Source organism: Schistocerca nitens, chromosome 10 (genome assembly GCF_023898315.1).
Source record: "Schistocerca nitens isolate TAMUIC-IGC-003100 chromosome 10, iqSchNite1.1, whole genome shotgun sequence".
Lineage (NCBI taxonomy): Eukaryota > Metazoa > Arthropoda > Insecta > Orthoptera > Acrididae > Schistocerca > Schistocerca nitens.
Genome location: NC_064623.1, coordinates 156009784 through 156036975, shown reverse-complemented (window position 1 = coordinate 156036975; position 27192 = coordinate 156009784). Strand labels below are relative to the sequence as shown.

At 45.0% G+C, this 27192-nt stretch overlaps 1 protein-coding gene across 3 annotated transcripts in view; it reads left to right on the top strand.

Annotated features, from left to right (window-relative positions):
* LOC126210555 (arylalkylamine N-acetyltransferase 1-like) overlaps positions 1 to 27192 on the top strand; it is a 168869-nt gene that overhangs the window by 50579 nt on the left and 91098 nt on the right. The window contains exon 1 of one of the 3 annotated variants that reach the window (XM_049939812.1): positions 13550 to 13700. The exons of the other annotated variants lie outside the window; for them this stretch is intronic. Within the exon in view, the coding sequence (XP_049795769.1) occupies positions 13581 to 13700 (120 nt within the window). The 5' untranslated portion in view covers positions 13550 to 13580. Of the gene's footprint in view, positions 1 to 13549; positions 13701 to 27192 lie in introns of those variants that run through there. 3 annotated transcript variants of the gene reach the window in all.

The window sequence follows — 27192 nt, the reverse complement described above, 5'->3', positions numbered from 1 at the left end:
GAGTCAGAGTTGAGTGCGGCCGGCCAGCACGTGGAAGATGGGACAAGTTTTCGCGACCTTGTTGCGATGGTGGCAGACACCTCACCCAACGACTCGCCGTGCTTTTGTTCACTACGAACTATCGGTAGATATACTGCAAGCGCCTATGAATATATGCGATGCTGTGGTTTTCCGCCGGAAGAAACCCAATGACACTGCTTGCTTGGAATGCACTTCCGTTGCAGACACCACTTTGAAGTGCGGCGCCACCTGTCGAAACTTCATGAAACTGTAGGGACTGAAGCAGGAATATTCCACGATGTCCCACAACATATTCTGCATTTTTCCAACCGAAATTGGCCGAGCAAACATGTGTTGTTGGATTACTTACTGAACGCCTCGTGTCGCTTGCGTTCTTGATTTTAGTAGGGCAACTGCATGAATATACAGTTGGAAACGGAAGCTCCGTAAAAGACGATCGCTCACAGCGGCACGTAAAGCTGCACGCTTTTGTTAGGCCAAACCACACAGAAACTGAAGAGCGGCTGACTGAGTGTGTAGTGTGGGCCGAAGAGTGTTGATTTCCCCCAATGACGCATTTACACTTTAGGGTGTTGCGGGTGAATTTCAGGCCGCAGGTGGTTCTGTAATCTTGTAGGGACCGTGAATTGGGCCCACTCTTTCAGGTGAACCAGGAGGTTTATTTCAACGTGCTCGGTGACAAAATGTTACACAGTTTTGTTCATTTCCGTGTTGATGCACGAGGTGCGACAATAAAGTAATGAGACTGATGTGAAAAAAATGTTGCTTACAGTTTTAGTCAAGTTTAGTGTTGTAGTTCCCTTCTGATTGCACACACTTTTTCCAGCGCTTCTGCCGTTGATGGTAACATTTCTGGAACTCATCTTCCGTAATATCCTCCAAGACCCTCGTCACAGCTCTTTGTACATCTTGTGTTGTTTGGAAATGGTGTCCCTTGACCGCCGTTTTGACTCTTGGAAATAGAAAAAAGTCGCACGGAGTGATATCTGGTGAATAAGGTGGCTGTGGTAGTACTGAAATTTGTTTTGAGTTGAAAAATTGCTGTCCTGACAGAGCAGTATGGGATGGCGCAATATCGTGATGCAGCATCCAATTATCAGAAATGTTGGCATGGACACGAAGAACTCTTTTACGAAGTCTTTCAAAAATTTCTTTGTAGTAATATTAGTTAACTGTTTGTCCAGGAGGCACCCACTCTTTATGAACAATTCCCTTGGAATCAAAAAAGCGCACAAGCATGAATTTCACTTTTGACTTTGACATGCGAGCTTTTTTTGGTCTGGGTGATCCTTTTTAGCACCATTCCAAACTTTGGCGTTTTGTCTCTGGATCGTACTGAAAAACCCAACTTTCATCACCAGTGATGACACGGCTCAACAATTCTGGATTGATTTCGTTTTGCTCTAACAGATCGGCTGTCACATTTTTCCGTGTTTCTCGTTGTTGTGGTGTGAGATTTTTGGGGACCATTTTTGCACAAATCTTTCTCATACCAAGATCTTCAGTTATTATTAGACCAACTGTTTCTCGATTGATGTTGAGTTCTTCTGCAATCATTTTCACGGATAATCTTCGATCAGATCGTACGAGTTCACGCACCCTGGCCAAGTTGACATCCGTCCGTGAGGTCGATGGTCGTCCACTTCGGTCTTCATCTTCAACATTCGTTCTGCCTTCACAAAATATTTTATGCCATCGAAAAACTTGAGCTCTTGACATAACCTCCTCTCCAAAAGCCTTCTGAAGCTTATCGTAAGTTGTCATCGCGTTTTCACACAACTGAAAGCAAAAAGAAATGGCATACCATTGCGCAATATTGTGCGGTTCCATTTCCGTGACGAGAGACACAAACCTGTGTTAACTTATTAGAGCACAACTCACGACTGAGCAGTTGCATCGATGTGCCACTTGGACTAGAAGTAGCTTATACATCAAGGTCAAAGATATTGTGCCTACACAAGCCTGCAGGGTTGCCACATCTTGGTCCCATTACTTTATCGTCGCACCTCGTATGATCTGGACACTAGCGTTTCCCAAGTTGACAAAAACCGTAAACATAGGCCAGCACGCATAGGTTCCGTGTTTTATGCACAGCGAGTGGACAGAAATGTTTAACACCAAAAACACATTCCGGTGTAGGAAAACCGTTGGCACTCAAAATAGCTTCCAATCGTCTCAGAATGGATAAATACAGGTCCTGTATGGTTTCAAAGCGTCTCATACAATTGTTTCTGCAAAATAGTAACAAGTTGAGGTAACCACGAACGTGGATAGAGATCACACATAATTCTCTCCAGAGTAGACCACAGCCTACTATGGTGGCCAGGGGAGAGGCGAAAGTTTGTCCTGGTGATCAGGAAACCAGTCCTGAACGATGTGAGGTGTGTGAACAGCTGCCCTGCCGTATTGGAACACAGCATCTCCACTGGAGAACAAACAGGATACCATGGCACATATCTAACCAGCCAAAATGATCACGTAACCCTTGGCAGTAATGCGACGTTGCACAGTACCCACAGGGTCTATGGAATACCACGATACAGGTGCCTAAAAAATCACCGGGTCCCCGCCATGTCTCACTCTTTGGACGTAAACTTTCGAAATCTTAAATACGAATATAACATTTTTCTTGTAGAATCGGATCGGATCATATGTTGTTGTTGTTGTGGTCTTCAGCCCTGAGACTGGTTTGATGCCTCTCTCCATGCTACTCTATCCTGTGCAAGCTTCTTCATCTCCCAGTACTCACTGCAACCTACATCCTTCTGAATCTGCTTAGTGTATTCATCTCTTGGTCTCCCTCTACGATTTTTACCCTCCACATCGCCCTCCAATGCTAAATTTGTGATCCCTTGATGCCTCAGAACATGTCCTACCGACCGATCCCTTTTTCTCGTCCAGTTGTGCCACAAACTCCTGTTCTCTCCTATTCTATTCAATACCTCCTCATTAGTTATGTGATCTACCCATCTAATCTTCAGCATTCTTCTGTAGCACCACATTTCGAAAGCTTCTATTCTCCTCTTGTCCAAACTATTTATCGTCCATGTTTCACTTCCATACATGGCTACACTCCATACAAATACTTTCAGAAATGACTTCCTGACACTTAAATCTATACTCGATGTTAACAAATTTCTCTTCTTCAGAAACGCTTTCCTTGCCATTGCCAGTCTGGGTTTTATATCCTCTCTACTTCGACCATCATCAGTTATTTTGCTCCCCAAATAGCGAAACTCCTTTACTACGTTAATTGTCTCATTTCCTAATCTAATTCCCTCAAAATTACCCGACTTAATTCGACTACATTCCATTATTCTCGTTTTGCTTTTGTTGATGTTCATCTTATATTGTGTTCGAACATTATGAATTACCTCGAAGAAAACGGTCTATTGACACAGTCTACATGGGTTTAGAAAACATCGTTCCTGCGAAACACAACTAGCTCTTTATTCACTTGAAGTGTTGAGTGCTACTGAAAAGGGATTTCAAATCGATTCCGTATTTCTGGATTTCCGGAAGGCTTTTGACACTGTACCACAAAAGCGGCTCGTAGTGACATTGCGTGCTTATGGAATACCTTGACTACATCATTAGCTATAATGCAGGTTCTTAAAATTGAGGCGGTTTTAGATTTGTGGGGAAAATAGCAGAAATGTCGATAATGCTGTAACCCGTTACGCTCACGTTTTCCAAACAAGGTGTGAGCACCATCTTCTTTTTGTCGAGTTATTCGGCAGTTCTCGACCGATGTGCAGTCACGAAAGAGGAACCGTCGAGAAACAGTTGTTGGAGAGAAGAAGAAATATGTGATATTAGCTGCAGTGAATCATAACCGCCACATCAGCACTCGGCAGTTAAATAGGGAATCGGGAATTATTTAGACGACTTTTTGCCGACGTATAAAATAGCGTCCGCTTCATATTTCCCTCCATCAGGAACTGCATGGCAATGGTTTCCAGAAGCGAGTAACATTTTTCCAGTGTTCCCCGCAGCAAATAGAGAGACACTCCAGTTTCTTCGCTGGAGTATTTTACTGTGACGAGTCGATCTTCACGAACCAGATACGATTAATCGACACAACATGCACTATTGGAATGTGGAAAGCCCGCATTGGTAGCGCCAGACTGAATACAAGGAGCTGGGGAATATGAACGTTTGGCGTGAAACAATTGGTGACAAACTCATTTGTCCACTCTTCATCGATGGCGCTTTAAATGGTGATAAACATCGAGCGTCATTGGATGACGTTCTCTCGGTATTACTTGCACACCTTCCGTTGGATTTGCAACAAACAATGTGGTTTTAAGATGATTGTTGTCCAGCACGATGTTCTGAAGCGGCACGGGAAGTATTAGATCGCATGTGCAGTAAGAAGTGGTCCGTTGTATTGGACTGAAAGATCACCGGATCAGACGTCACCTGACTTTTGTTTATGGGATTACTTAAGAGGGAAATTTATAATGAAGTACGAACAAAGCGCGTTTACATGATTCAGCGTATCGCCAATGCATGTCAGAAGATATGGCACTTCTCAGTTGTGCCGAGTCATTCCATGTGCCGATACATAACTGCATCGAAGTTGATGGCGACATTTTTGAACATGTACTGAAAAACAATTCTTACAAACAAGCACCATGTTGGTGAGAGGTGAGGACAGACTCAAATCATCTTTTTTTTCATAATCACTGAACACGACTGTTCTCTCTTTTTTTTTTATAGAATGCATTTTTCTAAAGTCAATGTGTTTTTTGAACTCCATTTTCGTTTATGTACAGCGCCATCTATGACACAACAAAGATTGTGTTACATACAAAAGCTACGTATTTTTTCCAGTGAAATACGATTATCCAATGAAAATAGAATGTTCCTACACTGACGTAGAAAAAATGAGAGCAGCAATAATTAATTAATGTAAAGTATTGAAATTTCGGGAAAACATTTTTCTCGGTAGCACATTTAAGTGATTAACATTGCAAGATGACAGGTTAATGTAAGTGCGAGAAAAGCCACTGAAAATCTGAATGCTGGTACATTAATTGAGCCGTGGAAAAAATTTCCGTTTTGAAGAGCGCGCCGCAGCGCGTTGTTTGAAGCAGTCGCCCTCCGTTTCTGGCGGTGGCGCCGCTGTGGCAATCGCAGCTTTGGTGTCTCCCTCTGGTGGGAAAGGGGAAAGGTTGCCTGTTGACGTGCATTTAAGGGGCGCTATGAGCTCGCCACTCACAAGGGAACCTCCCCATCGCACCCCCCTCAGATTTGGTTATAAGTTGGCACAGTGGATAGGCCTTGAAAAACTGAACACAGATCAATCGAGAAAACAGGAAGAAGTTGTGTGGAACTATTTAAAAAAATAAGCAAATGTTGCTTATCTTGCGCATGGACTACTCAGTTTGTATATTTTGCTTATTTTTTTCATAGTTCCACACAACTTCATCCTGTTTTCTCGATTGATCTGTGTTCAGTTTTTCAAGGCCTATCCACTGTGCCAACTTATAACTAAATCTGAGGGGGGTGCGATGGGGAGGTTCCCTTGTCAGTCACTCTGGGTCAGTCTCTCGTCACCAGTTGATGGTCTGCCTCTCGTTCGCATTAGTGCGGCAGTTAGTGTGTCTGTCGTTCGGAGTACCAGTATGTCTGTCGTTTGGATCGAACTTTAAAGCCGGCAAAATGAGAGTCTTGCCACTCCGCCAGTAACAGAACTCAGCTAGTGGTCGCCCGGTCGGGGCTTAGTTCCTGCATCTTAGGCCTCCAGTCTGCTCGAGTTGCACAGGCAATGGTCATTGGCGGTTGGATCGATGGGTTGGTCGGTCGCGCACTGAGACACTTGTCCGCCTTGAGCGTCGGCGCGGAAGGTGGTTATTTATGAATTGGGTGCTCCGTTTTTCCCTTGTGAAGTAAGGGCGGGTTAGAGCAACTTGCGGTTCGGGTTGTTCTGTAATCTCCCTCTCAATCTGCCATACGTTAATAGCTGCCTCTGTCATGTTTGTCGGATTCGGTGTTAACGAATTTATTGCTTGAAATGTAACGGCCGAATTCCTGAAATATGTTTTTCTTATCATCTTGAGAGGCGGTATACAGGGTGTTACGAAAAGGTACGGCCAAACTTTCAGGAAACATTCCTCACACACAAATAAAGAAAAGATGTTATGTGGACATGTGTCCGGAAACGCTTAATTTCCAAGTTAGAGCTCATTTTAGTTTCGTCAGTATGTGATCAAATTGTAAATTTTCACAATCAACATGTGTGGGCTGATGAGAATCTGCACGCAATTGTGCAATCACGTCATCAACACAGATTTTCTGTGAATGTTGGGGCAGGCATTGTTGGTGATGTCTTGATTGGGCCCCATGTTCTTCCACCTACGCTCAATGGAGCACGTTATCATGAGTTCATACGGGATACTCTACCTGTGCTGCTAGAATATGTGCCTTTACAAGTACGGCACAACATGTGGTTCATGCACGATGGAGCTCCTGCACATTTCAGTCGAAGTGTTCGTACGCTTCTCAACAACAGATTCGGTGACCGATGGATTGCTAGAGGCGGACCAATTCCATGGCCTCCACGCTCTCCTGACCTCAACCCTCTTGACTTTCATTTATGGGGGCATTTGAAAGCTCTTGTCTACGCAACCCCGGTACCAAATGTAGAGACTCTTCGCGCTCGTATTTTGGACGGCTGTGATACAGTACGCCATTCTCCAGGGCTGCATCAGCGCATCAGGGATTCCATGCGACGGTGGGTGGATGCATGTATCCTCGCTAACGGAGGACATTTTGAACATTTCTTGTAACAAAGTGTTTGAAGTCACGTTGGTACGTTCTGTTGCTGTGTGTTTCCATTCCATGATTACTGTAGTTTGAAGAGAAGTAATAAAATGAGCTCTAACATGGAAAGTAAGCGTTTCCGGACACATGTCCACATAACATATTTCTTTCTTGGTGTGTGAGGAATTTTCCTGAAAGTTTGGCCGTACCTCTTTGTAACACCCTGTATGTGTAATGTAGAGCATGTTTGGCCAACCTTGTATATTTTATGCAAGACTGCAGTTCATGGGTTTTTATTTAAATGGTCAATTTAGTATATAAAGTTGCCACGCTTCCACCGTAAGATGTTTTTTTTTTAATCATGTTGCACCTTCGGTGGCAAATTAATCTTTTAAAGTTAGTGTTTTGTACCATTTCCATCCCTCCCACCGAGTGCAAAGTTAATGTGTTTGTGTGGGTTGTTAAAATTTTTAGTTTAAAGTAAACTGATGTGTTGTAGATTTGCACCAGTGTAGTCTTTCAGAGGCTGTTGTGAGCGGTCGTGACTCCTGCCCTGTCAAAAGGGAGCAGCAAGGTTCTCAGCCCGAAAGCTCATACAGTCAAAAATTTGTTCTTTCTGCCTCTGAATAAATTGTAACTTGATATTTAGAGGGTGATTTCTGATTACAATTTTAAATCTGTTTCTAAAAAAAGAAAGGCTTTTAGGAATAAAATTTCCATATGTTGAAAGAAATTTGATTTGTTTTCGTCAGTTACCCACTGGCAACTACTTCCACGCTCACATAGTGTGATTAAATGTGTTAATGTTCTTGATGAATCGCTATTAAATAAAGCAAAAAAAAAGGTTTTTAGAGTAGATTCACGGTTCATTAATAACCGGTGTAACCATCAGGATGTTCAGTGCAAGCATGAAGACGTGGATGCATTGTTATACATGTCAGTTTGTGGGATGGAGTTCCATGACTATTGCACTTGGCCGATCAATTCAGAGACGGTTAATGTTGGATGATGCTGGAGCTATAGTTCGATGATATCCCATATGTGCTCTATTGAAGGTAGATCTGCTGATCGAGAAGGCCGTGGCAACATGTCGAGACTTTAGAGAATGTTGGGTTACAACAGTGGGATGTGGGCGACCGTTATCCTGTTGGAAAACATCCCCTGGAATGCTGCTCATGAATGGCAGCCCAACAGGTCGAATCACCAGAGTGAAGAGCACATTTGCAGTCAGGGTGCGTGGGATATCCACGAGAGCGCTCCTGCTGTCCTACGAAATCGCACCCCAGACCATAATTCCTGGTGTAGGTCCTGTGTGCCTAGCACGCAGACTGGTTGGTTGCAGGCCCTCAACTGCCCTCCTTATAACAAACACACGGCCGTCACCGGCTCCGAGGCAGAACCAGCTTTCATCAGGAAACACAACAGACCTCCATTCCGACCTCAATGAGTTGCAGACGGCGATGGTTTGCAGTCAGTGGCTACAGGGCATCTCGCTCGGAGCTGTCCTTGAAGTAACAGAGTTGTAAAAGTGCGTTGTCACCGTGGTGCCAACTGTTGGAGACGCAGTACGATGCGCCACAAGCACACGCCCAATACGACGGTCTTCCCTCTCGGTAAGGCCACGTAGCCTTCTCCCCGTGACGACCACTAGTCATGTGCGTATGGGTTTGCTATTCTGTCATTCTGTGCAACGGATTAATCTGAGCTGTACCCTTTACCCTGTGGCTCCTGCAAGATGCAATTTCCACCCCCGCACTACTACAGAAGTCAGGCAGACGCTGCTAACGTTCTAAAGAGAAATGCGTGGAAAACTTTCAGCAATAAATTTCTGGAGTCGTCCGCTGTAAGGAAATGACACAAAAAATTCACAAAATTTCTTATGTAACTAGTGGGATACTTGGGTACTGGAACAGTGCTAGTTAGTGCAAGAAAAACATGAAACTAACGCATCTCGTGGTCGTGCGGTAGCGTTCTCGCTTCCCACGCCCGGGTTCCCGGGTTCGATTCCCGGCGGGGTCAGGGATTTTCTCTGCCTCGTGATGGCTGGGTGTTGTGTGCTGTCCTTAGGTTAGTTAGGTTTAAGTAGTTCTAAGTTCTAGGGGACTGATGACCATAGCTGTTAAGTCCCATAGTGCTCAGAGCCATTTGAACCATTTTGAACATGAAACTAACGAAAGTTATTATTTACTTTGCCAAAATTCTGAGAAACCAAAATGGCACTTTTAGTTATGAACTTAACACGTTATTTCCTGGTACTTTTCGGAGTGTGAAGTTACCTCTCAAGGATAGGATTCGCTAATGAAACTTCTATACAAAGTTTAAGATTGTTATTGACTTGGCAGAATGGCTGAGAGCTGCGCCTACTCAACTTGAATAATTATCCGTTAGAATGTTACTAGGTACGGTCGAGGCTGTCGCGTGTGAAATGCAGTGAAGTGTACTGTTGTGGAAGAAATATGGCGCTCGCAAGAGCTGTTGCGCACAGTACCGTAAGCTGCGATGACTGCTGTCTGTGCCGCTCGCCGCTGACAAATAAGATAACTCTCGTTCTATATGGATTGACCTTCACCAATCAAACTCTCCCTATGCCTTGATGAAGTCAAGGATTCCTATTCGCCCCTAGTCTAACTATTGGCATGGTACACCGGTCAGATAACCAGTCCACCGCGATGCCACTCAAAATTCGCTCGTAGGTGTTTAACTATAACTCTGTCCGTTCACACTGCACCATAAGTGTGGCGGTCAACACGCTTAATCGCAGGGACTCAATATAGAGTCGCACTCCGATTCGCTCTCGACAGAGGTGCTCTCCCTGTGAAGTACTGAGGAGAGACTTGTTCCTCACTTGTTTGAGTACACATACGATGGCGCACGCTCTCATTATGTGCTCTCGCTCCAAGAGTGACAACGGAATCGCCCCTCGCCACGCCAGATGTGAAGGGGTATATCTTTCGGTCTCTTCCATTACTCCTTCAGCTCAAGGCGTCAGAAATATCGTCTGCCAATCAGCATTGCTCTTCTAAAACGGGAGAATGACGTTTCGTTTAAGGCGACCAATCCGGAAATCTGTAGTATCGGCGTTTGGCGTTTGCTGTCTCTCTGAGACTGCGTGCTATGTGTAAAGAATGCGTAGGCTGGCCGCTCCCACACAATGTAGCGGAATTTGCTTTTAAGCCGAACACGGGGTCGTCTTTTCACTTGGACAAACGCTGCCTTCTCTACAGGCGGTCACCGGCCGATGTAGATGGGTTGGGACCGGCCTCCTGGCGTGCGGTTGCCCCTCTCGAACTAAAAGCTCCTGTGACCGTCGTGTCTGGAATGTATGTGTGTACGCCAGCCTCGAGTATTTCAACCACGGTGCGCACTTGCGATTTATTAGTTATTTGCATATCGTTTACATGAATTCATACAACACTGACTTTATCTTATCGAGTTTGGGTTCGAATGAAGCGTCTTGATGTGCGGAATTGATTGTGAGGGCGGAATATGTAAGCAATGAAGGTCAGGAGACCACGACGTCTTACACAATGTCTACACCAGAGTCTTTCTCCGGTATCGCAGAAGGAACATTCGGCTTCTGATAGTGCTATTACACGACCTAGTTTAAACTCTATGAGGTGTTGATGATGGCATCATAGTGCTCTTAAAGACTTTCTTGGTTAACATCAACTCACTAAGCCACAATGAGATTTTCACTCATCAGCGGAGTGTGCGCTGATTTGAAACTTCTTGGCAGATTAAAACTGTGTGCCGGACCGAGACTCGAACTCGGGATCTTTGCCTTTCGCGGGCAAGCACTCTACCATCTGAGCTACCCAAGCACGACTCACGCCCCGTCCTGACAGCTTTACTTCTGCCAGTACCTCGTCTCCTACCTTCCAAGCTTCACAGAAGCTCTCCAGCGAACCTTGCAGAACCAGCACTCCTGGAAGAAAGAATATTGCCGAGACATGGCTTAGTCACAGCCTGGCGGATGTTTCCAGTTTTAATCCGCCAGGAAGTTTCAAATCAGCGCTCACTCAACTGCGGAGTGAAAATCTCATTCTGGAAATATCCCCCAGACTGTCTGTAAGCCTTGTCTCCGCAATATCCTTTCTTCCAGGGGTGCTAGTTCTGCAAGGTTCGCAGGAGAGCATCTGTGAAGTTTGGAAGGTAGGAGACGGGGTACTGGCAGAAGTAAAGCTGTGAGGACGGGCCGTGAGTCGTGCTTGGGTAGCTCAGATGGTAGAGCGCTTGCCCGCGAAAGGCAAAGGTCCCGAGTTCGAGTCTCGGTCCGGCACACAGTTTTAATCTACCAGGAAGTATCAGCTCACTACTTTCAATCTCAAACGTAACGCACGCTTGCGACTGTTGCAGCGCATATTTACAGCAGACTTGGTGTGCATCCTCATAGATACGACTGGCGTGAAATCTGAATAGACGTCATCTTTCATACGTAAAAACACGCTTACCAACTTTCGTTTATCTCGCACAACTCCTTCTTGGTGTTAGATTCTTTTTTTCCATCGGTGTATTTAAGAGTTCAAAGTTGCCTCTTCCCCTTCCCCTCCCCCCCCCCATCCACCCCTTTGAGAAGAGGCTGCGGGGGGGGATCAACACTTATATCACCCGACGCCTATTTTTCTGTTTTTTAATCTGATGCGTGATTTTTGAGATATTTCGTTGTCTTGAGATGAAAACCTTACCAGGTATGTGCTTCTGAGATATATTCCTAGGTTCGTTTAATATTGGAATACTGTTTGAGGCATAGGGTGTAAGTGCCACTCTGAAATGGAGATCTTCGTACATCCATATTTAAACTGTATGATGGGAGAACTTCTGCTGGTACAATTTTTATTAAAAATGAAACTCCTCCAGCTCTACTTAAGATTTCATATTTATTTGGCTACTAATTTCGACGTTGCGTCAACGCCATCTTCAGGCCCGTACACTTTGATGATATCAATCGTGTGTGGCTGAGTACTGAGTAGTAACTAATGTTAGTTACTGCCTGCCATCCATGTGGAGCACGTGTTGGCCTCACAGCAGATTTCTAGCACTCAGCGACACACAACTGATACCAAAGTGTTCGGGCCTGAAGATGGCGTTGACGCAACGTCGAAACTACAGGATGGCGCACGAAATGTGTTACCAATTGTTTCTTTCACAATTTACGATGCACATTAGATATCCCGCTGTGATCCCTACAGCAGTACCAGCAGAGCTTGGAAAAACAAATTAGTTACGAAATGACGTGTAATTCACTATACTGCCGCTAGGAGACTAGTAAGCAACAATGGCTGACAATGGTAGACTGGCGACACAGCAACGATCGGTAATTGTGTTACTTTTTCATGAAACGAAAAGCCTTGTTGGCACTCAGAGGCGTTTTCGACAACAGTTTAACACACGGTGGGTCCCTTGCAAGAAGACCATCCACAGATTGTACGATACATTTGTACAGGAAGGAACAGTATTGGAAGCGAAGCGACCTAGGCCTAAGCCTGTTTGTTCGCCGGAGAATATTGAAGCGGTACGAGTTGCTGTACAGAGAAGTACCGGGAAATCGTGTAGAAAGGCAGCAGTGCAACTGGGAATATCCAGACGCTCCGTTAAACGCATTCTTAAAAGTGAACTCCATATGTTCCCATACAAGATGACCTGTGCACAGAAGCTCACTGAAGACTACTGTTTGCTCAGTGGGCGGAGGATAGGGAAGAAACTCTCAACAACGTTTGGTTTTCAGACGAGGCGCATTTTCATTTAGACGGAGTGGTCAACAAACAAAATGTACGCTTTTGGGCCACTGAAAACCCACAAGTGCTCCATGAACGACAACATTATGCTCCGAGGATTACAGCGGACTTATTCGACCCTTTTTCTTTGAAGAAACTGTGAACAGCGAGCGTTATTTGAGCAATAGCTTCATTCCACAGCTTCTTGCTACTGCCTTGCCCTTCAACACGCAGTGGTTCATGCCAGATGGAGCAAGGCCACATACTGCAAACACTGTGTTGGATTTTTTACACGAGCATTTCGACATGCGGATCATTTCACTCAGGTTTCCAGGTCGCTTCAATGACGGGCAAAATTGGCCCCCCAATAGTCCAGACCTCAATCCATGTGACTTTTTCCTTTGGGGGTACCTAAAAGAAAACATTTTCCCGAAACGTCCACGTGATTTAATGGAGCTCAGAAGACTTATTCTTCAAGCTTGCAGTGAAATTACGGAAGACATATGCCGTGGGGTAATCACTAAGTTCAGTGTTCGTTTGAAGGAAGTTAGGTGTCAAAATGGTGAACATATTGAGCATGTGCTGAGTTAGAACAAATCTCCATGGACGCTCTTCATTGTAGTATATGTTCCTTTCAGATTGTATTGACAACAAAGTTTATATTCAAAAACAAAATGGTAACACATTTCGTGCGCCACCCTGTAGTAGCCAAATAAATATGAAATCTGGAGACAGTCTCATCAAAATTAAAGTTGGTCGGCAGTGCGACATTATCGCAGTACAATCTTCTGGAGCTTTTTCTGCGCGTTTTTCTCTAAACCCCTACGAGCTGTGACGTAAATTATGGTCATTGTCAGTATAATTTTGAGTAACACAGGTTGGATATTCGTTCCGTACGTGGAAGCAGACGTCCCGCTCTTTTTAAAACGGCACACCTCTGCACATTGGCTTTCGTCACGGCCACCGGTATCAGCGGCGATACGGCATCTCGGCTGCTTTATCTGCCCCTTCCGCGTGTGGCCCCGTTCTCTACACCGGCTGCGACGTTTCGCATTGCCAGTAGCCCAGCGCTCTGCCATGTCTCCGTACGGAAGGATCCTTGCGTGCTGTGGAGGTTCTTCTAGCTGGCAGCCTAAGGAGAAGACGCTGCCCGACGGAGAGCCCAAGGCGTGGGATGGAGCCAACGAGGGCATAACCGTGAGTGTGTGGAATCACAGTTGATTATCATACCTAGCTGCACATGTCCGTTGTAGCTAGCCAGCCGGCAGGTGTGACCGAGCGGTTCTAGGCGCTTCAGTCTGGAACCACGCGACCGCTAGGTCGCAGGTTGGAATCCTGCCTCGGGCATGGATGTGTGTGATGGCCTTAGGTTAGTTAGGTTTAAGTAGTTCTAAGTTCTAGGGGACTGATGACCTCAGATATTAAGTCCCATAGTGCTCAGAGCCATTTGAACCATTTTGTAGCTAGCCACTAGTTCGACACAGACGTGATTCAACGATTCTGGCAGAACGGCCGAACTTTCCTCCAGTTCTTCAACAATTTGCAAATGTTTCTACGCAGATTTAGCGACTTTTATAATTTTGTAAGTTGGTTTTTTAAAAATTAAGCACATCGAAATTGATATTGCATACGAGAATTAGATGGATTTAGCACAACTATTGTCTGGTAAACTTAAGAGTTCCGATTCCTTAGCAAGTGATAGCCTTACATTCGCTCAAACAGCAAAATACCTTATACATGAGTCAGATCTACTTCCAGCGGTATTATCGGTACCACAAGCTTGAACAATGCAAAAAAATGGTTCAAATGGCTCTGAGCAGTATGGGACTTAACTGCTTCGGTCATCAGGCCCCTAGAACTTAGAACTACTTAAACCTAACTAACCTAAGGACATCACAGACATCCATGTCCGAGGCAGGATTCGAATCTGCGGCCGTAGCGGTCGCGCAGTTCCAGACTGTAGCGCCTAGAACCTCTCGGCCACTCCGGCCGGCTTGAACAATGCAGCCGATGATAAATTATAGAGCATACGTTTATTTACACGACGGTTTAGCTTGATGGTAGACGAACAGAGGGTAGCAGTTGAAACGTCCCCTTATTAACAATTATACTCGACTGTCCTTAAACTGACACACAATATTTTGTTAGCGCAACGCAATCTGACTTTCAATAATCCCTACAAAAGAATGGGCCCTGACTAACATTAAACTATACCTTTCACAAATCACTTACCTCACAAAAATCTTCGCTACTCAAGCTACTGCAATACAGCTAGCGCCACTACCGCCAGCTAAATAAAAGATTCAAACTACTGAAGGCACTAACTACTGATAGGCATAGTTAGCAAATGAAAGATTTTAATAGAGAACAACCAATGTATTTACCTCAATAGTCATAATATATATAAAAGGTCATGACAAATTTCAAAACTCTGCCATCTCTCTCCCCACATCCACCACTGCTGGCGGCTCACCTCCAACTGCGCAACGCTACGCGCTGTTCACAGCCAGCTGCCTAACACTACAATGGCGAGTATTACAACAATGCAAAGCAGCCACAGACTGCACACAGCACAAGCAGTGATTTTCATACAGAGGTGGCGTTACCAATAATAAAAAACACAAACAGCCTACTTACACAGTCTGTAGGCAAAACGATTAATAACTAACGTAATGTTAATAAGCAAGCACAAATGGCTGCTTCTTGGATTCTTTCTTGTTTTCACAGCAGATCATATCAACCGAAACTTGGGAGCGGCAATAGTACCGGTTGGAGGATGTAACATGTCGTTTCACTAAAAATGGTTCAAATGGCTCTGAGCACTATGGGACTCAACTGCTGTAGTTATAAGTCCCCTAGAACTTAGAACTACTTAAACCTAACTAACCTAAGGACAGCACACAACACCCAGCCATCACGAGGCAGAGAAAATCCCTAACCCCGCCGGGAATCGAACCCGGGAACCCGGGCGTGGGAAGCGAGAACGCTACCGCACGACCACGAGATGCGGGCGTTTCACTAAAGAATAACTGTTTAGTGACGTTTCCACATCCAGGATGTTAGACACTTTTTAGTAATACTGAATGGAAGGCCCATATTACGAATTTAATGCATTGTTATTTACGTGATTCCGTTGCTGGACTCGTGTTCTTTTCGGGGATATGACGGTCGTCGATACTTCTTGCACTAAGAAATCAAAAGTTCTAGTGTTCGTTCGCTCGCTAACTACGAAATGAAAAGTTTACACACTGTTACCATCTATATACGGAAATGTTTCACTCGACTGATTAAGAAAATTTACAGCCATCAGCGTCCAAGCTTTAGCTCTGTACACAACAGGACTGCTCTTTACAACAACTAAAACAGAACTGCTTCTTACAAGGGAACCTCCCCATCGCACCCCCCCTCAGATTTAGTTATAAGTTGGCACAGTGGATAGGCCTTGAAAAACTGAACACAGATTAATCGAGAAAACAGGAAGAAGTTGTGTGAAACTATGAAAAAAATTAATAAAATATACAAACTGAGTAGTCCACGTGTAACATATGCAACATCAAGGATGATGTGAGCTCAGGAGCGCCGCGGTCCCGTGGTTAGCGTGAGTAACTGCGGAGAGAGAGGTCCTTGGTTCGAGTCTTCCCTCGACTGAAAATTTTACTTTCTTTATTTTCGCAAAGTTATGATCTGTCTGTTCTTTCATTGACGTCTCTGTTCACTGTAATAAATTTAGTGTCTGTGTTTTGCGATCGCACCGCAAAACCGTGCGATTAGTAGACGAAAGGACGTGCCTCTCCAATGGTAACCGAAAACATTTGATCGCAAGGTCATAGGTCAACCGATTCCTCCACAGGAAAACACGTCTGATATATTCTATACGACACTGGTGACGACATGTGCGTCACATGACAGGAATATGTTGTCGGCCCACCTAACTTGTACACTTCGCGAATGGGTAAAAAGATTCTTCTACCTTGCCCGATTTAGGTTTTCTTGTAGGTGTGATAATCACTCCCAAAAAAAGTGATGAAAACATAAGAGTTTGTCACATAAACTGAAAATAAAGAATTAAACTTTTCGCTCGAGGGAAGACTTGAACCTATGACCTCCCGTTCCGTAGCTGCTCTCGCTAACCACGGGACCACGGCGCTCCCTGACTCCTAGTGTCCTTGATGTTGCTTATCTTGCACATGGACTACTCAGTTTGTATATTTTGCTTATTTTTTTCATAGTTCCACACAACTTCTTCCTGTTTTCTCGATTTATCTGTGTTCAGTTTTTCAAGGCGTATCCACTGTGCCAACTTATAACTAAATCTGAGGGGGGTGCGTTGGGGAGGTTCCCTTGTTAGAGCTCTTCCCACCAAAGTGCGAGAGAGGACAAATATTCCGTATAAAGGCAAAAAAGAAAATTATTTACATTTGTGGTAAAGATCCTGTTTAAATCAACTAATATTTTTAAGGAACTTAGCGAAAATATTTAACGTCAAAATTTCTAAATTATCCTAATGACGTGAGATGTCAAAAGCGATACATGAATGATGGAGTTTTGGAGATTATAGTTTTATATGAGCTTCTTCTCTCACAAATGAAAATATCGATACATATCCGTATTAGGGAGCTCATAATGTGTATTAGGACTGATTACATCACAAGGGGGAACGTAAAATACACATCCCCTCCACATATTCTTCGTTTCATCCACCGTCGCGTCTTTCTCAAATCCTCAGTCAGCAGAAACTGGCAAAACTCGGAAGCCTTCGATTAAATAACATATTTACTTCAGCACCTGCCGGTCTTTGAGACCCTACATACTGCAACAGAGTTCTGAAAGTACAGAACTGGATTACCTGTACTTTTTCAGGGTTTAAAAGCTAGCCCATTTGTGCCAAACCAGTTAATGTTACTAACTCGGCCACCGAGGCCGGCGATGTGAGATGGAACGCGCGTGTGAGGACTGTGGTATGGAAGGTGAATTGACGACTTCGGTTTATTGAGGAAATTTTAGGAAAGTACACTACCGGCCATTAAAATTGCTACACCACGAAGATGACGTGCTCCAGACGCGAAATTTTACTATTTGTATGGATGCTTGTTTGCACAGCTTCTAATATAACCTCTTTTAATAGCTAGCAATTTTGAAATTAAAATAATGTTTGGCAACTCTTACTCCATTAGTGAACTGGTTCGTCTGAAGGCTTTCCAGTACCTCGAGAGGAAATAAAAAAATAAATAGACTACCAGTCAAAAGTTTTTGATTACCTATCATAAAAACCATACACTTTATCACATTTTACAAACACATCGACCAAACTAAACAGACGAACAAAATAAATATTTTCTCCCTCTAGCGCTAAGTAGAATAAAATACAGGGTGATTCAAAAAGAATACCACAACTTTAGGAATTTAAAACTCTGCAACGACAAAAGGCAGAGCTAAGCACTATCTGTCGGCGAATTAAGGGAGCTATAAAGTTTCATTTAGTTGTACATTTGTTCGCTTGAGGCGCTGTTGACTAGGCGTCAGCGTCAGTTGATGCTAAGATGGCGACCGCTCAACAGAAAGCTTTTTGTGTTATTGAGTACGGCAGAAGTGAATCGACGACAGTTGTTCAGCGTGCATTTCGAACGAAGTATGGTGTTAAACCTCCTGATAGGTGGTGTATTAAACGTTGGTATAAACAGTTTACAGAGAATGGGTGTTTGTGCAAAGGGAAAAGTTCTGGACGGCCGAGAACGAGTGATGAAAATGTAGCACGCATCCAGCAGGCATTTGTTCGCAGCCCAGGAAAATCGACTCGCAGAGCTAGCAGAGAGCTGCAAATTCCACAATCAACTGTATGGAGAGTCCTACGAAAAAGGTTAGTTATGAAACCTTATCGTCAACTACCCGAGGCGATGGATCGGCCACCAGGCAGCCCGTGACAGAGCACTTCATCACTGGCCTCCAAGAAGCCCTGATCTTACCCCCTGCGATTTTTTCTTATGGGGGTATGTTAAGGATATGGTGTTTCGGCCACCTCTCCCAGCCACCATTGATGATTTGAAACGAGAAATAACAGCAGCTATCCAAACTGTTAGGCCTGATATGCTACAGAGAGTGTGGAACGAGTTGGAGTAGCGGGTTGATATTGCTCGAGTGTCTGGAGGGGGCCATATTGAACATCTCTGAACTTGTTTTTGAGTGAAAAAAAAACCTTTTTAAATACTGTTTGTAATGATGTATAACAGAAGGTTATATTATGTTTCTTTCATTAAATACACATTTTTAAAGTTGTGGTATTCTTTTTGAATCACCCTGTATAGTTTATATTGCAGTGTCTTCAAAGTACCGACCCTTTGCCCCCAGAACAGCTGCATAAACTCTTGGCATTTTGGAAATATCATTTTGTGTGTTTTAGCAGCTATTGCAGTCCGACATGTCTGTAAATTACTCCATAGATCTTCAACATTAGATGACATTGGTTTTCTGACCTCCACGAAAAATTCACCTCGTAAGAGTTCAGCCCGATTTAGGTCAGATGACTGACTTGGTCAAGTGAAGTTCTTCAGTTCCCCTCATTTCTCCTTTTCTACTGACATAACTTCCGCACAATTTAGAAGCATGTTTGCGCTCATTGTCCTGTTGCAGAACAAACTCATGACTAATATGACACTTGCCTGAATGGCAACCCATAAATGAAGGTTTATTTTTGCTACCTAGGTAGCAGAAGTCCTTAACTTCTTTTATTTCGTGACCCCAATACTGATGTTAAGTTTCTTGGTATTCCCATTTCTGCTCTTCTCATTATTGTTGTCTTCCTTCGATTGACTCTCAGTCAATATTCTCTACTCATTAGACTGTTCATTCCATTCAGCACATCCTATAATTCTTCTTTACTTTCACTGAGGACAGCAACGTGATCAGCGAATAATCACTGATATTCTTTTACCGTGAATTTTAATCGCATGCTTGAACCTTTCTTTTCTGTCCCTCAATCTTTCTTCGTTGTACAAATTGAACAGTAGGGGCGAAATACTACACCATTCGCTTACATCCTTTTTACTCGTAGCATTTCTATCTTGGTCTTCTAGTCAAAAATTGTTCAAATGGCTCTGAGCACTATGGGACAACTTCTGAGGTCATCAGTCCCCTAGAACTTAGAACTACTTAAATCTAACTAACCTAAGGACATCACACACATCCATGTCCGAGGCAGGATTCGAACCTGCGACCGTAGCGGTCTCGCAGTTCCAGACTGAATTGTCTAGAACCGCTCGGCCACTTCGGCCGGAGGTCTTCTAGTCTTATCTTTCCCTCTTCGTTCTTGTACGTATTATATATTACCCTTCTTTCTCCATACCTTAATCCTATTTAATCGGAATTTCGAACATCTTGCACCATTTTACATTATCGAACGCTTCTTTCCAGGTTGACATATCGAACGACCGTGTCTTGTTTTTCCTTCACTCTTGTTTCCATTACCAAACGCAACGCCAGAACTGTCTCTGTGATGCCTTAACCTTTCCTAAAGCCAAACTGATCTTCATACAACAAATTGTCAGTTTTCTTCTCCATTCTTCTTTATATTACTCTTGTGAGCAACTTGGATGCATGAGCTGTTAAGCTGATTGTGCTATAATTCTTGAATTTGTCGGCTCTTGCTATCTTCTGACTCGAGTGGGTGATAACGAATGTAAGTGCAGCTACTTTTATGTGTTGTACCGTAATATGTACACATATTAGGAAGGTGGTTCCTTTTACTCTGCATCGAACTGTCTCTCCACAAACACGTCACAAAAATTACGACCTGTTTTTTCTGCATGGCCGTAATTGCACCACTAAGTGAACTAGCACCTGTCAGCATAGACTACCCGTTTTGCGTCTTGCACCCACTCTTCAACACCTGGCCTGATACCGAGAGGAAAATAAGCTTTAACGGCTTTCTCTTGCCACAAGCACTAGGACGTTACAACCAGCCCCAAAACATACTAACCCTAATAGCTATAACTGTTAGTCTGCAAATGAATTAAATACTGATGTAAAGTCGTTCAGCCAATAAAATATCTACAGTTATACACGTTACGCCCTGTATATTAGCTACCTCTTCTAGGAAGCTACGCTCTCGGAGCTTTAACAGTAGACCATACCGTGACTCAGAACACCTCTCCTACAGTACATGACACAGACGTTGGCTAAGCATGTGTGTGACGCTTTTGCGCTTACTAAATGAACCTGTAACGAAACGTGCTGCTCTTATTTCGATGTCCTCTGTTTCCTCTATTACTCCCATCTTGGTTGGTTGGTTGGTTGGTTTGGGGAAGGAGACCAGACAGCGAGGTCAACGGTCTCATCGGATTAGGGAAGGATGGGGAAGGAAGTCGGCCGTGTCCTTTGAAAGAAACCATCCCGGCATTTGCCTGGAGCGATTTAGGGAAATCACGGAAAACCTAAATCAGGATGGCCGGACGCGGGATTGAACCGTCGTCCTCCCGAATGCGAGTCCAGTGTCTAACCACTGCGCCACCTCGCTCGGTACTCCCACCTTGTAGTGATCTCAGCGTGAAGAGCAATATTCAAGTATTGGTCGAATGGAGTGTTTCGTGAGCTACTCCCTTTGTTGATAAACTACATGTCTTGAGGATTCTTCCAATGAATATCAGTGTCACATCTACCTTACCAGAGATGTGGTCGTGCCGCTTCAGATTGCTCAGAACGCATACGACCAGATATTTTATGGAAGTATGCTGATGGGCCAAAACATTATGACCAGGTGTTTAATAGCTTCTTTGTCCATCTTAGGAAAGAAATAGGTGACTTTTCTGCGTGTCAGGGATCCGACAGCTTGTTGGTAGGTTTGTGGAGGTATGAGGCATTAGATGTCTACGCACAGGTCACGTAATTGGCGTACATGACGGGCAGGTAATTTGCGTACTCGCTGATGGCGCCCGATACCGATCCAGACGGGTTCAATAGGATTTACGTCCGGCGAATATGTTCGCCGAGACATCAAGATGAGTTCCTCCATCCGCTGTAACACGTTTCTGGCTCCAAGGCACGGACAATTATGCTACTGCCGCGCGGGATTAGCCGCGCGGTCTGGGGCGCTGCAGTCATGGACTATGAGGCTGGTCCCGGCGGAGGTTCGTGTCCTCCCACGGGCATGGGTGTGTGTGGTTGTCCCTAGGATAATTTAGGTTAAGTAGTGTGTAAGCTTAGGGACTGATGACCTTAGTAGTTAAGTCCCATAGGCCTGCCGGTGTGGCCGTGCGGCTAAAGGCGCTTCAGTCTGGAACCGCGTGACCGCTACGGTCACAGGTTCGAATCCTGCCTCGAAGTTCTAGGGGACTGATGACCTCACAAGGGAACCTCCCCATCGCACCCCCCTTAGATTTAGTTATAAGTTGGCACAGTGGATAGGCCTTGAAAAACTTAGATCGATCGAGAAAACAGGAAGAAGTTGTGTGGAACTATGAAAAAATAGGCAAAACATACGAACTGAGTAGTCCGTGTGCAACATAGGCAATATCAAGGACAGTCTGAGCTCAGGAGCGCCGTGGTCCCGTGGTTAGCGTGACCAGCTGCGGAACGAGAGATCCTTCGTTCAAGTCTTCTCTCGAGTGAAAAGTTTAACATTTTATTTTCAGTTTATGTGACAAACTCTTATGTTTTCATCACTTTTTTGGGAGTGTTTATCACATCCACAAGAAAACCTAAATCGGGCAAGGTAGAAGAATCTTTTTACCCATTCGCCAAGTGTACTAGTTAGGTGGGTCGACAACATATTCCTGTCATGTGACGCACATGCTGTCACCAGTGTCGTATAGAATATATCAGACGTGTTTTCGTGTGGAGGAATCGGTTGACCTATGACCTTGCGATCAAATGTTTTCGGTTCCCATTGCAGAGGCACGTCCTTTCGTCAACGAATCGCACGGTTTTGCGGTGCGGTCGCAAAACACAGACACTAAAAACTTATTACAGTGAACAGAGACGTCAATGAACGAACCGACAGATCATAACTTTGCGAAAATAAAATTTTCCGTCGAGGGAAGATTTGAACCAAAGATCTCTCGTTCCGCAACTGCTCACTCTAACCACGGGACCACGGCGCTCCTGACGTCCCATTCTCCTTGATATTGCCTATCTTGCGCATGGGCTACTCAGTTTGTATATTTTGTTTATTTTTTCATAGTTCCACACAACTTCTTCCTGTTTTCTCGATTGATCTGTGTTCAGTTTTTCAAGGCCTATCCACTGTGCCAACTTATAACTAAATCTGAGGTGGGTGCGATGGGGATGTTCCCTTGTCAGATGTTAAGTCTCATAGTGCTCAGAGCCATTTGAACCATCTCACACCGCTTGCGACTTCTCTGGGCAGAACCCCATCATCCGCGAAAAGCCTTGTGCAACTTCCGACGTTACGTATTAAGTAGAAAGTAATGGACCTGTAACACTACTTTGGGTACTCCCGAAGTAATTTTTTCGTCTGCAGACTTTTCTCCATTCAGAATGACATGCTGTGGTCTGATATTCCATACGGTCGTATTTTATTCACTACGTGGCAGCGCGGAGCTGTACCTAATGCCTTCCGGACGTCAAGCAACACGGCATCTGCCTGGGCGCCTGTATCTGCAGCTCTCTGGTTCTCGCGGGCGAACAGAGCGAGCTGCGATTCACACGATCATCGTCTCCAGAAATGTTCAAATGGTTCAAATGGCTCTGAGCCGTATGGGACTTAACTTCTAAAGTCATCATAGAACTTAGAACTACTTAAATCTAACTAACCTAAGGACGTCACACACACCCATACCCGAGGCAGGATTCGTACCTGCGACAGGAGCGGTCGCGCGGTTCCAGACTGTACCGCCTAGAACCGCTCGGCCACCTCGGCCGGCTCCATAAATGTGATGATATGTCAGTTTAAAACATGTTCCAAAATTTTACGATAGGCAGACGTCAGAGGTATAGATCTATAATTTTTTGCGTCTTTTCGACGCCCCTCTTTCAAAACTGCTGTTCCTTTCTCCAATCATTCGGTGCGTTTCGCTCCTCCAGAGGCCTGGGCTTACACGGCTCCTTAAAGAGGGGCAAGCCACTTCGCATACACTGTGCAGAATCAAACTGGTATCTCGTTGAGCGATTTCAGCTGTTTTTCTATCTCTTGGCTACTTCTTTACACTGAAGCGTCGAAGAAACTGGTATAGACACGCGTTTTCAAATACAGGGAGATGTAAACAGGCAGATGCGGTTGGCAACGTCTATATAAGACAAGTGTCAGGCGCAGCTGTTAGATCGGTTACTGCAGTTACAATGGCAGGTAATCAAGATATAAGTGAGTTAGAATATAGTGTTATAGTCGGCGCACGAGCCATGGGACACAGCATCTCCGAGATAGCGATGAACTGGAGATTTTCCTGTACGACCATTTCAAGGGTGTACCAAGAACATCAGCAATTCGGTAAAACATCAAATCTCCGTCATCGCAGCGGCCGGAGAAAGATCGTGCAAGAACGGGACGAACGACGAGCGAAGAGAATCGTTCAACGTGACAGAAGTCAACACTCCCGCCAATTGCTGTAGATTTCAGTGGTGGGCTTTCAACAACTGTCGCCGCGCGGGATTAGCCGAGCAGTCTCAGTCTCTGCAGTCATGGACTGTGCGGCTGGTCCCGGCGGAGGTTCCAGTCCTCCCTCGGGCATGGGTGTGTGTGTTTGTCCTTAGGATACTTTAGGTTAAGTAGTGTGTAACCTTACTAACTGATGACCTTAGCAGTTATGTCCCATTAGATTTGACACACATTTGAACATTTTTTTCAACAACTGGCAGCGTGCGAACCATTCAACGAAGCATCATCGATACTTGCGTACCCTTGGTAACTGCACGACACAAAGCTTTACGCCTCGCCTGGGCTGTCAACACCGACACTGAACTGTTGATGACTGGAAACATGTTGCCTAGTAGGAGGAGTCTCGTTTCAAATTGTATCGAGCGGATTAATGTGAACTGGTATGGAGGAGACAAACTCATGAATCCATGGACGCTGCATGTCAACAGGGGACTGTTGAAGCTGGTTGAGGCTCTGTAATGGTGTGGGGCGTGTGCAGTTGGAGTGATATGGGACCTTGACACGTCTAGATACGACTCTGACACCGTGACACGTACGTGGACATCCTGCCTGACCACCTGTGTCCATTCTTGTCCATTGTGCACTCTGACAGACTTGTGCGACTACAGTAGGGCAATGCGACTCCTCACACGTCTAGAATTGCTACAGAATGGCACCAGGAACACTCTTCTGGATTTAAAGACTACCACTCGCCACCAGACTCCCCAGACATGTACATTATTGAGTATATCAGGGATGCTTTGCAACGTGCTGTCGAGATCGCCACCCCTTCATTCTCTTACGGATTTACGAACAGCCCTGCAGGATTCATGCTGTCAGTTCCCTCCAGCACTACATCACGCATTACTCGAGTCCATACCACGTCGAGTTGCGGCACTTCTGCACGCTTGCAGCACTCTTCTGAGTTCAAAGGCTGCCGCTGGCTCTAGACTCCCAAGACGTGAACATTATTGAGTGTATCTGGGATGCTTTGCAACGTGCTGTTCAGAAGAGATCTCCACCCCCTCGTACTCTTTCGGATTTATGGACGGCCCTACAGGATTCATAGTGTCAGTTGCCTCCAGCACTACTTCAGACATTAGTCGTGTCCAAGCCACGTACTGTTGTGCGTGCTCCCGGGCGTCCTAAATGATATTAGGCTCGTGTACCAGTTTCTTTGGCTCTTCAGTGAACATAGCCTATCTGTGACTATGTTGTATATGCTACGGTTGAGATGAGTGACTACAGTGCGTTCTTCCTCTGTGAAACAGTTTTGGAAGAGACATTTAGTATTTCTTCATTTTGGTTCAAAAATGGCTCTGAGCACTATGGGACTTAATATCTGTGGTCATCAGTCCCCTAGAACTTAGAACTACTTAAACCTAACTAACCTAAGGACATCACACACATCCATGCTCGAGGCAGCATTCGAACCTGCGACCGTAGCGGTCTCGCGGTTCCAGACTGTAGCGCCTAAAACCGCTCGGACACTCCGACCGGCCTTTCTTCATTTTCTGTATCATCCTCTTTTACAGCGCCAGTATGGTCACAGAGTGAGTGGACAGACGTCTTCGGTCCATTTCTTTAACGTAAGATCAAAACTGCTTAGAATTTTCTATCATGTTGATAGACAGAATTTTACTTTCGCATTTGCTGAACACATGGCCCCTCCAGAGTACCCAAAAGCGCTAATGCGCTGCTTCCTGGACTCGGGTAGAGAGCCTGTATAGGGAGAGAGCGGCCAACCGGACGATACGGCGGCCATTTTTCTGCCAAATTGCGGGCGCGACTTTTGGCTTCAAATGGTTCAAATGGCTCTGAGCACTATGGGACTCAACTGCTGTGGTCATAAGTCCCCTAGAACTGGTTTCCACGAGGCTCCTGTTTGATTTATGTCAGCCCTGTTGACTGAGACTGCCCACTGCTTTCGTCTTTCTTCATTGCGTGGAAATGCTAACACGGGAAATCCACCTTCGCCTCTATTGGAACAACCAATTGCAGCACAACCTGGCATCATTTACGAACGTCTGCAGAACGAATTACAGATGCCAAAAACAATACTGTACAATTACTAACGTGTTTACTTCAAACATGTAGGCCTACCGACTTCATCACAAAACACTTCATTATTTCAACTTGTATTTAACATCGCAAACGCTAATATACGTACTAAAAACGATATACAACTAAATCGAACATGCATCCACAACGCATAACAAGTCTCTCAGTAATTCAAATACCTTTTAATCGTTTCCAAAAGTCCTCTGAACTTCAATTCAAAAGCAGGGCGAACATAGGAAGCGCGAGAGACGTTTGGCGCCATTTTTCTGCCAAAGCTAGTCAACCAATCACGGGCAACTTGGTCTATGGCCACTCTCTCTGTATACAGGCTCTCTACACTCGGGTAGGCGCGCCGGCCCCTGATCGATTCCGCCCGGCGGATTAATGACGGGGTCCGGTTTTCCGGCCAGCCTGGATGTGGTTTTTAGACGGTTTTCCACATTCCGCTAGGTGAACACCGAGCTGGTCTGCACGTTCCGCCTCAGTTACACGCCTCACAGACATCTGAACACGTTCGCACTATTTCGTGGCTTACACTATGTAGTGGACTGACAAGGCAGCCAGTCCACAGTGACGGGTAACCGAAAGGCACGCGTACACACACGCCGACTGGCGTTAAGTCTGAAACAGGATACGTGATGAAAGCTATAAAGAAAAGAACGGAGCTTCTCGTATACTTAACTTTAATTCATTGTGGTACATTTCTCTTGATAATACAAGTGAGACTCTCTCCAGATATGGTTAATGCGCCTTGCTAGGTCGTAGCCATGGACTTCGCTGAAGGCTATTCTGTCTCTCGGCAATTGAGAGAAAGGCTTCGTACGTGTAGTCGCTAGCAAAGTCGTCCGTACAACTGGGGCGAGTGCTAGTAAGTCTCTCGAGACCTGCCGTGTGGTGGCGCTCGGTCTGCGGTCACTAACAGTGGCGACACGCGTGTCCGACATGTACTAATGGACCGCGGCCGATTTAAAGCTACCACCTAGCAAGTGTGGTGTCGTGCGGTGACACCACACACTAGACGCAGACAGCTGTGGTACACTCGTT